We start from the raw sequence: 12,273 nt of genomic DNA, 5'->3' as shown, positions 1-12,273 counted from the left end.
GGAAGATGGATAGAATAGTTCTGAGCAGGCCGTAAGTACTTAGCAAATATAAGGCGCTCACAGTGAAAACACTCCCAGAATCTGAATAGCCATTTTCCTTCAACTATTATCATCTTACCCTCTTCTCTCCAAAATTTTAGCAGGTATTTGGAGCATTTTTTTACCTTTGGGACATATTATATATACTGTATTGTTCAATGATGAATATCGAGGAGAAAACAAAATTTGCTTATAGTTCCTATCTAACCATTATAAAAAAAATAAATAAAAGATGCCTACATTGTCCTTCCTAGGAGCTACTTGGATTGGCTGTGTCTTTAAAGGGCCAGGATAATGATACTCAAGGGTAGGGAGTATAGGACACTGGGCCTATACAGCTCAAAGGGACTGGGAAGTCAGAGGTGTTGACACACACGTTTGCGGTGACAGCAGAGAAGGGTGAGAAAGAATTCATTACTGACCTTTAATGACAGACTGCTTTACTCCAAGTCCCCTAGGAAGAACTTCATCAGATAGCTTGACTCTGAAACATGACCCTGCCTTTGATCTGAAACCCTAGGCTGAGGCTGTGGACTCTATATGGCTCCCTGATCATATCAGGGTGCCGCTCCTGAGCCTCCAGGAAGAATATTCATCAGCTCTGACTCTGACGCTTATGGTTTTTCTGCTGGTGAAACTCAACAAGCAGACAAATGACACCAGGCTCCCTGTAGAACTGACTTACAATCCACTCCCATCAGATTCTTCTCAACATTCTGAGATCAAGTCCCACATCAAAAGAAAGTCAACCCCACAAACCAGCAGAAATGAAATGCAGCATTGGTCTAAAACCATTGTTTTCCAAATGTGCTCATGTACTCTTTTTAAAAACTGTGAGATTTTGCCCCTCAAAGTTAACCCAGTTCCAAGATGACCTGGAAATATATAAATTACATCTTCAATTTATCAACCATACATATTTTATGAGCCCATCAACACAGTTTCACTGAACATCTGCTGTGCTACCAGACAGTGTTTCAGGTGACAGAGATATTAAGATTGAATAAGACAGAGGAGATTCTAATCCTGGTGGAAGAAGAGAGAGAACACCAAAGAAAATACCAGGGAGTATGCAGAGAGTTAGAAATGGGACATACAGTGACAGAGTAGACAATAATGCTCTCAGAGAAGCTTACTTATGGAAAATATATATCTAAAATGAAAGTATTTTTAAAGATTCTTTGGTAAAGATATCTAAGAAATGTGCCTGTACTAACATTTCAAATCCATACATCCCTTGACAGTGGGCATTAGAAGCTTATTTGAGAAGTGCAGGTTTGCATGTAGACTTCTTGTAGGTTGTGATGGGGAACATAGATACTATCTGCACTACAGCACCCACCACAGTCACCCATGCTGATAAAAAACACATCTCCAAAAACTGAGAAGTCCAAATGCGGGACAATGGGAGCCTCTGGAGATATGGGCAAAGCTGGGCATTTCAGGGTCTACAAGATTCTCCCAGGACCACCAACACCTGAATGGATGTGCTGTTGTCTGTTCCTTTGTAAGAAGGACAGTCTGAGATTGAGGAGGATACATACTTCCACAGGTTCCATTTGGCAGTTTGCAGAAGCAAATGATCCCACAGCTCCCTCCATTATTATCTGCCAAACTCAGCAGCCCCCTTGGTCCTGTGACTGTAGTCCACGATCAGCAAACTCCAACTTCAAAATGTGGTTCTGCCATATAGTCACAGTTTTGTATGGGGATCAGCTACAGCATATAGTGACAGACTCGGTAGGGATGGCATCAGAACTGTACTGTCACCCCTTACAGACAATGCTAGTCAGAGAACTCATTGTTGTAACAGAATGTCTGATGTAAAAACCTTAAGGAAGAAAATGTTTGCTTGGACTTACAGTTCCTGAAGTTTCAGTCTATGGTTGTTTGGCCCCATACAGAACATTGTAGTGGCAGGTGCGTGTGGTAGAAGAACATGACAGACAGGAAGCAGAGATTATGCCCACCAGGAACTGGGCATAACTTTCAAAGATCACTCTTCCAACCCAGTGACCTACGTTCTTCAATAAAGCCTTACTTCCTTAAGTTTCCAGAACCTTCTAAAATAGGGCTACCAGCTGAAGATCAAGCACTGTGGAGGACATTTTATGTCTATCCTGTGACATAGTTTGAAGAGTCCAGCAGTGGGCACCTGTTCTCTTCTTCTATACCAGTGATTCTAATCATAGGAGCAACTGACACCCTTCCCAGATTTGCAAGCATGAGTATCCATCTCCCCCAGCAGGCAATAAGCCTATCCTATTTGAAGTGTTTGTAAACGCTCACGTTTTCCTTAAGAGACTTAGTACACTTGGAAAAGGTGCCTCTCTACTGGAACACCTTCCCCCCACTCAAATTCTAGCAATGGCATGTGCTAGCCTTGAGATTGTAGGACATTTATTAGTCTCCCTGGTCTTCCATTTTAGGCTTTTGAACAGAGGAAAATAATGGTACAGTCTTCATAGGATTACTCCAAAGACTAAATGAGAGGACACCCATGAAGAACTTTGCACAGCTTCTAACATACAAAAACTGTTTACTAAATGTGAGTTGTGCTTTAACTATTATTATGAAAGAATGAGAGGGTTCAGGATGTGGTTTAGTCAGTAAAGTGTTTGCCCCAGAAATGTAAAACCTGAGTTCAGTTCCTCAGTACCCAGGTAAAAAGACACTTACTCAAGTGCACATACATGAGAGAAAGGAGGACATTATATACAACATATAATAAAGACTTCTACAGAGGTCAAGAACAAGCGCCTCAAACCACCTCCAGCTGATAAATATATATGAAGCAAGTTCCTGCAAGGGTGCATAGTAGCCCAAACTTCTTCAAACTAATGGTATCTATGGGGATAATAAACGTTTTTTTTCTAGAGTAAACCATTTTTGAAAATTAATTGCTGTTTTCTATGAAAGCTGAACATATGGGTACCCTAAAACACTATTTTGGTAGTAAGTATATATCCAACAGACATGTATGCATATGTTCACAAAGACTTTACTAGAATGTTCATAACAGCACTATTTTGTTCTGGCTCCAAACTGGAAATTGCCATAACTATCACCAAGCCCAGAATGTAGCATAATCACACAATGGCATTCTATTGGCCATGAGAGTCTGCATCTTCAACTATATGCAAAATTTGGAGGAATCACAGAGTTAAATAAAAAGAGCCAGACACAAGAGAAGACCTTCTGTAGGATCCTATTTATATGAAATACAAAGTCTTCAGAAGCAATCTGTGGTGAGAGGAATCAGAGCAGAGGTGAATCCAGGGAGCAGTAGACACGACAAAATTCCTCTGGGGCACAGGGAGTTCACAATTGCTTCATCTAGGTGCTGGTTATGTGAACAATTATCTTCTGTATAGTTATGATAATAGTTTAGTTGATTTGTTTGTATTCCACTCAGCTTTGATTTCAATTTTAGAGTTTGCTTTTTCTCTTTGAAAATTGATTTTTTTTTAGTTGTTTGCAAAGATGAAATTTTTATTAATTCTTTTCATAGACTCAGGTAAGGACTTTTTGAATAGGACTCTAGTCACCCAAGACAGATTGTCTGTACTAGAAAGGAAATTAAGACATTTCTGTACTGCAAAGAAAAATGTTAACTGACTGAAGAATGGGCAGCCTACAGAATAGGGGGAAAAATAACAGCTATATGTGACTGAGGATTAGTGCCTAGAGTATACAATGAACTCAAAAAATACATAACAAGAAAACAAACAAGCCAATTAAAATGTGGGCTGTAACTGAACAGAGTTCTCAGAAGAAACATAAAGAACAAGAAATATTCTTTAAAAGTAGTCACTATCCTTAGCTGTGGGAGAAATGTAAATGAAAATTAGTCTTCCATGTTGTCTGACACTAGTCAGAATAGCTAAGATTAATAGTACACTAATTGGTTATCTAATATCAAATGGTCAGCCCATTGTAACATGATACAAATGAGGCAGGTTGTATTAATATATTTAGGGATACATATAATATATACACTTATTGAAAAGAGGCCAAGAATTTGGAAGAGAGTGAGGGGAGGGGATTTGTTGAAGAGTTTGAAGAGAGGAAAGGTAAGAAGAAATGATACAACTATATTAATCTCAAAAAAATAAAAGAAAGAACTTTTTTAAAAGAAGTAAAAACAAAGGTGACAAATGTTGGAAATAATACAGGGAACAGGGAACTTTCATGCACTATTGGGGGAACTACCACCTGATGGTGCCACTATGAAAATCATTTTGACAGTTTATCAACAAACTAGAATTAGATATATACATGATTGGAACCACTCCTGAGCATGTACCTAAAGGACTCTACTTCCTACTAGGAGATACGTGCTCATCCGTATTCATTGCTGCTCTATTTGTAATCGGTGGTTTTTAATGCAGAAATACTTAAGAGTTAAAGTATTAAAATGTCAATGTGCAGGGAAATGAACAAGGATCTACTCAAAAGAATTGAAAGCTAGACAGGTGTTTGTACACCCATGTCCACAACATTACTGTTCACATTACACAAAGGGTAAAAGCAAACACGGATGAATGGAGGGGGATATGTAACATCTGAATATGCTGGGATATTTATTCAATCTAAGGAAATTCTGACACATGCAGCAAGAAGAATGAGCCCTGAGTATTCCAAGGTCTCTCATTCTCTGTTCATTGATCACTGTTGGTTCCTACATCAATCATCATCTACTCCAAAAAGAATCTTCTCCAATGAGAGCTGAGAGATGTGCTAATCTGTGGGTATAATGATAACTTAGGAAGCAGTTTATTACTGAGTCCATGTAGCAGAGTAATAGTAGTAGGTTCTTCACCAACGCCTGTGATACAGGCAACATTAACTGGATTCAATGATGCGGGAAGGTGATGGGGAATATAATGGAGGAAATGGAGGGGGAATAGTGATGGATTTGATCAAAATATATTATATGGATGTATAAATCCTCAATCAAAACTAAATACATTTATTCATTTAAACAGAAAAAGAATGAGCCTTAAGAACATTATATTAAGGAAAGCAAAGCAGACTCAAAATGGCAAATGTATGATTCTGCTTACACAAGTTGTAGAATTGTGGTTTCTCATGGGCCAGTGGGAAAGCATGGGGAGCTGCTGTAAGACGAAGTGACTTGGAGGTCGCATGAACAATGGTGAAAATGTACTCACACTAATGAACTGAATCTTAAAACTGGCTAAAATGACAATTTATGTGTTATGTGTATTTGATTACAATTTTCTTAAAATAAGACAAAATCTCATTGCATAGCCTAGCTGACTAATGTCAAAATACAGGCCCCCTTCCAAAAATACAGCCCAGTCAGACCTCACCCATAAGCCTGTCTCAAGCTCCTGGGTGCTAGAATTATAGGTATGTGCCATTGTATCTTGTCAATAGCTAGAATTTTTAAGTAAAAGCACATGAAAAGAAAACTTAAAAGAGGAAAGAAGGAGAAGAACACGTGTTCAGGACAGAAATTGGGCTGCTCTTCCCATCATCTCTCATACCCCTCCTTCCTCTCTAGATCACTGCTCTTGACCTGCTTCACACTGATAAGGAACCTGTTTGCAGATCTCTTTTGAGGAAACCATGCAGCAAAAAAGCACAGATCCAAGCCTCTACTTCCTTCCCTCTGGTTCTGGCAAAAGGATATGAAGGTCACACCCAAGAGGATGCATTTCCATTCACCTTTTTCTGAAATACGAAGAGGCACCCAGTCTATTTGATAGATGGGTAACAAGTCACCAGCATCTCCAATGAGCAACCACCCCCACCCCATCCTTATCCAGGGTTTAGTCTGAAACTGGATTTGGCTATCATAGACCCATTCCTGCTTTAGAAACAGGAAATTGCAGAGCAAATGCTGCTGATTTATAGATTCTGTTTGGGCATGGGCCTGTCTGTTGGCCATTTGTCTCAGCCTCTCACCAAGACCTCCATGTTTCAGCCTGTGCTGTGTGGAGATGGATATTCAGGGGCACAGCCAGAACCAGATCCAGGGCTCTGGAGGTAGAGACGCTAACTGCTCACAGTACTGACCTGGGGGCAGGACTTTTTGAGTTAGCTCTGGTTGCTTTCATTTAGCCATGTGTTCAGAGCAGCACTGATGCCACAACATTTGAACTCTACCCCAAAAATAACTGTGCTTCTTCCAAATTAAAGTGACAACCAAAAAAAAAGGTATTTCAAAACATTCTCCTCCCTCAGGCTAAGACTAGACTTAATCTATCCCTTCTCTGTGAGGTGAGACTACAGTTGGAAAGCAGTTCCAAAGCAGGTGAGCTACAGGGGCAAGGGAAAGTGAAGACCTCCAGACTGTGGCCAATCAAAGCAAGTTAGGAAAAGGACCAGAGTTGGAGGGGTGGGGACACACAAGTTGGGTCAAGAATAGAGGGTGATCATTTTCTTTAGTGGTGCAGGCACTGGCAAGATGCCCAAATACAGTGACTAGACTCCCATTCAGGCACACCCAAGGAATCCCCCTCCTCTCTCTCTCTCTCTCTCTCTCTCTCTCTCTCTCTCTCTCTCTCTCTCTCTCTCTCTCTCACACACACACACACACACAGTGATACACTGAACATCACTCTCTGTCCTCCACATGTAAACACATCCATACATGAACACATCTGAACACATCCACAAATATCCATAGTGCACAGGCACACACACATGAACACTTACATATACCACATAAAGACACAATAAAATAAAGTTTAAAGGAAGAAAAAATAGGGCAAGGATACAACATGACAACATCATGAAACAGTGTTGCGTCAAATCAAGTATCACCCAATCTAAACAGCTCTACAGTTGAAGCCACATTTAGTAATGAACAGCTATTTCCAAGAGCACCTCAAGCCTGAAGCTCACCACTCAAGACCCTTCATAATCTGAGCAAACCTCTGTTTCCATATTCCTTTTCCCTTAAGGATTTTATTTTAATCAAATTGGATATCACAACAATTCTCAAATCCCTTGTACATTCTCCCTAGATAGGAATGATCTCATGTCTTCTGCTCATTCTGGAAAGCCCAGGCTCACCCCCACTAAAACTGGGGTTGCCTTCCAAGGCCTTCCATGAACCTCTACCTAAGAATTGTTTCCAATCCAAATTCCATGGAATTTTTTTTTGGCATTCACCTTTACCACAGCTTTCACCACATGTGAGTTTTTTTTTTTTTTTTCAGGTATTTGTCTTGCCACCTTTTTACTCTGCACCGGGTTTTCATGAGGACAGGAACTGCATTCAACTATGATCATTGCAACTACTGGGCAAAGGCCACTGTGTTTATGTCTTTGCATGCATTATTCTTAACTCATTGGCAGCCTATTGGTAGGTATTTTAAATCTTATTTTAAATGAGAAATGTCAAACAAGGGAAACTCAGTTGTATGTCAGGAGACACACAAGTTTTAAATAGAGGGTGTATGCTCTTTCTCTAGATCTCTTGTATCGCAGAGAAAATGATAGACAAATAGATGGGTTTCTGTCCAAGGGGAAGGTTCTGTTTCTGTCCCACCTGGCTCCATAGATAGAGTAGATGGGTAGTTCCTCATCCTCCATGGAGAGGTCTACAAGAGAAATTATCAAGCACATGTAGAAGAAAAAAACTCCTAAGTACTGTGAAGGAGACATATCAGTCATCATTTTCCCACACATTCCCTCATTGCAGTCTAGGCACCGAGTCCCCTGCAATCTTGAAAATAATCCTTGGAGGACCAAGTCCAAAGAAAAAAGGAGACTGGATGTCCCAAGCAAGGTTTCCTATTAGTAAGGTCAATGTTTACTCGAGACAGGAAACCCCACATCCTGAAACCTCATTCATTCACAATCCATAATAAATGATGTTCTTGGAACCTCATTTGAGAAAGGCAATCAGCTATACACATTTTGGCAAAGCTGCAGATCTGGGATTCAGTTTGAACATAAAATAATAAAGTATGAATGCAAACAGCAAACATGTGCCCACATCACAGCTCAGAGTGTGCCAAAGCTGACCTAATCATTATACATTTTTCATGATTCAATAAGGTTCTTAACTGGCATTTCATGGGACACTGCTGGATGAGGGCTTGTGACATCAGGGCTGGCACACAGTCCACATCCTGCGACCCTGGCAGCTCCCCATCTTCCCCATTAGCTCAAACCATACAAAGAGACAAGAGCAGGACAAAATGAGACACCTTCCTTTTTTCCAAGTGTATTGGACTCCACCCAAGAAAGGGCAGGTTTATGAAGGATGTGGAGAATTGTTCCCAGCATCCCAGGATTGGGTATTCCTCTAGGGAAATCACCCAAACCACAGTCATTTGGACAGTCATGTACAGTTTACGTGTGCTTTTTCAAATATGTTCTTTTAACCCTTACCCTAAGTGCTTAGGGACCTGTTTTTATTTTCCTCCCTACCCACACACATCTATAGATCCATAGAGGGATGACTAGGGAGGTCAAGCGACTTGCATAAGGATAAACAGCTGGCAAGAGCTAACTAAGGTTGGGCCACAATCCCTTACACCTCTTACACCGGTACTTCAGATGTCTCCCCTTCTCCCTGAAGATCCCCATCAGTCTAATTTTCTGCCTTAAACTGGAGTTGTCAAGGCCAGGAACTTAGAAACTATTCAGCAGAAAACTGATTCTCATACTCCAGGTAGAAGAAAGCTGAGTTCAAACTGAAACAGGACAAAAACCATTTGTCTCATCCGGTTTGCACTGAGAAAGATAACAGATCAAAAGAATATTTCATGATGGTCAGGGTTATGCTGAGATTCCAAAGAGGTGATATCCTCAAGGAAGGGAGCTTCCAGAATTGTAAGGCATAGTGGGGGCATCTGTCACATTGAGTATATTCTTTTTAGCCCTGTTCTCTTTTGTCCTGCCCTGGTAAAGTTCTGGGAAACTGTTCAAACACAAGGAAACTCAAACCTAAGTTTACCTCTATTCATCTTCCCCAGAGGTTTGGAAAGCTATGTGAAACCCTCTTCTGTCTCTCACTTTTGTGTATGATGAAGAAGGGGAGGGAGTTGAATTGGCAAGTTCTTGGAAATTCCTAATTAGGAGTATTCCTGCTTAAGCTCTTCCAGAAGCCTTTGGTAGCCTCTAGAAAATAGAGTCTAGATAAAGCAAACCTGGAACAGGCATTGGAACAGGGCATCAAATCCATCATCCAACTCCAGGCTTTTTCTGAGTTCATTTTTTTAAAAAAGAATTTGATAGTTCTAACTTCTACAACGGAGCTACATACAGGGCTCTTAGAAGTACTGGGGGGCGGGGGGCGGGTCAAGCCAGCTCAAGTTGGCTCAAGTCAAGTGTGCCACAACTAAACTAACCGTCAGGAGACACACACTGGTGTTATTTTAATGTTCTAGTTAATTGGAAACTAAGTAGGGCCTAGTGAAAATAATTAAATCTTTCTCTGATAATGGAGAATTGTGCAGTGCCCTAGAGTGTTCATTCTAAATATCAATTATAAATCCCCTCTGGGAGGAAGACAGAAGATGAGGCTAAACCTGCAGTGGCTTCTAGCCACCTGCAGGACATTCATTTTCACTGATGCCAGTCTATCAGCATCCTTCTTTCCCTAGACAGCTAGAGTGAGGAAATTCTAAGCAGCCAAGGCTTTCGCTCCTGTGAGAAACAGTTCATCAAGAATTCTATATAACTTCAGAAATTACAACAAAATTGAGAACATTAACTTGTAATACCTGGCTGTCAAAGCACCTAGCCACGTAAATGCTTTTAAGCTATACTTCATCAGTTTGTTTTGAGGTTGATGCCCACCTTCCACACCCCTGACCCAAATATGTCCTTGCCTTGTACGCATCACATACAATGAGACAAATGACACTAAAGAACTAGACTTTGGGTCTGGGGAGATGACTCAGTCAGTAAAGTGCTTGCCATACAAACATAAGTGCCTGAGTGTGAGCTCCAGAATCTATACACAAAAGCCAGGCATGGTGGCATGTGCTTATAGCCCCAACACTGGGGTGATGGAGCCAGGCAGGTTACTGTGATTTGTGGCCAGCCAACCTTGCTGAATCAGCAAGCTCTGGATTCAGTAGGAGACCCTGTCTCAAAAAGCAAGGTGAAGAATGATAGGTACCCATGATTGACCTCTGATGTCCACATAGACATATGTACATGGACATATGCACATGCTAAATACAGAAGGGAGAACACAAAAAGTATACACACAAATGGATTTTAAACTTCCTGAATGCTAGCCAAGGTGCTCCTTTTCAACAGTCATGTGATATTGCAAATCCCACTCCATTCACTTCTAGGGCTTACTCTACTCTGTATAGTTGTTCCTCGACATTTTAGGAACGCCAATTTCCTTCAAGTGGCAGGAGGAAGAAGCAAACATTTTTCACAGCAGGAGGAAAGGAACACATGCAGAATGTGTACAAGTCTAGTCCCCCTGCTCTGGACAGCTGTCTTCATGACTTCTGTTCATAACATTCAGGTTCCAGCCTCCCAGGGTAGAGACCCTGCAAGGCTCTTGAGCACAGATTACCACTGAATTCCACCAAAAAAAAAAAAAAGACAAGCATCTTCCCAAGTAGTTCTCAACCCAGGAATTTCCAAACTTTTAATGATGATTTTTACCCAGAACGATGAATCCACGTCTTTTTTTTGGGGGGGGAGGGAGGCAGTAGCATTGTAAACATCACTATTTCCACTGTACAAACACTTTTGCAAAACACTGCCCTGGAAAAGGGCTTCTCAAAATTACCAGTGAATAGCATCACCATGGAGAAAGCCAATTCCAAGGCTTCAGCCCCTGATTGGTTCCAATGCCTTCTGGCCACATCTGGCCTGAGAATATACACAGTTAGCATCCTGGGCTAGTCTAATGCAGAATGCAATTTGGAAGCTTATTGAAGAAACCATTTAGCAGGAGAAACCCAAAAGAAGTCCTCTCCCTAGTCACTCATTTCTCCAACACAATTCTCAAGGTTTTTAGCCTCGTTCAATAGCTTTACTAGACATCCTTCATTTACCAGACAGGCTCTCCAACCCCTACCCCACCCTGCTATGTTTCCTATATCTAGCAAACCTGTATCTTTTAGCCAGAGCCTTTGATCCCACCAGGTTCAATAATTTAAGCAGAACAATCACCAGCATTGTTGCGTTTAATATTTAAACACCGCAGCATCACTTAGGGCAGCTTCAAGGTGAGAGCTGGTGCCTATGCAGCTGCTGGCTTAGCAAGCCAGGCCACTGACTGCCAGAGGGGACTGAGTGTTCATACACCAACACAGGCCAGCACGGTAAAGGCAAAAGCCCACTGGACTGTGCACTTCCTACCTGAAGTGTGTGCAACAGCACCTGCAGGCCACTGCCTTCTTGTTCAGCCATCTCTGCGCAGGTCCTGGGACACCAGTGCCTGAGGCTGGATCCTGGCTAGAGAGGTTGATACCTGCCAGGCTGACCTCGCTGCCCGCCTTGCAGGAGACTGCTGTGCAGAGGCCTCAGCTCCACATGCTGCAGAGTGTGAAGTTACCACTGTGCAACCTTAGCCTTCAGCACAGGCGTGGATGCCCCCTGACTCCCACTGTGGGGATTAGGTGAGCCCTGGCTCTGGGAAGGGCTGAGCATTTGGATGTAGGAATGGGGAGGGCACCCTCATGAGTCACTCACCCACCTCCAGACCCATACAGGAGCCTAGAGGAAAAGCCACCCTGGATGGTTGACAGGCATTCCCAGCTGACCTGGTCAGAGTCCCTGCAGAGGTTCACACGCCTGCCCCACCCCCACCCCCACCTCACCCCACGCACACACTTATTTTGGTCTGTTGCCGGCTCCTGGTTGTAACAGGAGACCCAAGAGTGCTTGCACAACTGTGGCAGCTCAGGGCACAGAAGCCCAGGGCCCCCTGAGGTCCCAGGCTTAGGGAACAGAAGCTCTAGCCGAGAAGAAAAATAACCATCCTGGACATTTTTATGGAGCAAGTCTCTTATAGAATTCTTTCATTTAAACAGTAACTATGGGGAGGTAAGTTTTATTATCACTTTGTTTTTCAGATGAGGAAACCAAGGGAAAGAGATATTAAGTGTCAGGAGCATAGAGTTTGGGAATTTATGCCTGGCCACAAACAGCCAAGCTTGCAAACGCTACCACAATTCCGCCTGCTGAAGCAAGCAAGCATTCTTCAAAGCAAGAGACCAAAAAGGCTGGGATAAACACACACACACACACACACACACACACACACACACACAC

At 42.1% G+C, this 12,273-nt stretch overlaps 1 protein-coding gene across 1 annotated transcript in view; it reads right to left on the bottom strand.

Annotated features, from left to right (window-relative positions):
* Positions 1-11,664, bottom strand: part of Agbl1 (AGBL carboxypeptidase 1) — a 63,238-nt gene extending 51,574 nt beyond the window's left edge. Inside the window, exon 1 of the mRNA XM_051206580.1 lies at positions 11,359-11,664. Coding sequence (XP_051062537.1) covers positions 11,359-11,409 — 51 coding nt within the window. The 5' untranslated portion in view covers positions 11,410-11,664. The remainder of the gene's footprint in view (positions 1-11,358) is intronic.
* Between the last annotated feature and the right edge of the window lie 609 nt (positions 11,665-12,273).

The sequence above is a fragment of the Phodopus roborovskii genome, unplaced genomic scaffold (genome assembly GCF_943737965.1).
Source record: "Phodopus roborovskii unplaced genomic scaffold, PHOROB, whole genome shotgun sequence".
In the NCBI taxonomy this organism is placed as follows: Eukaryota; Metazoa; Chordata; class Mammalia; order Rodentia; family Cricetidae; genus Phodopus; species Phodopus roborovskii.
Note: the sequence above shows the minus strand (reverse complement) of the source record. Positions and strands in the feature narration are given on the sequence as shown.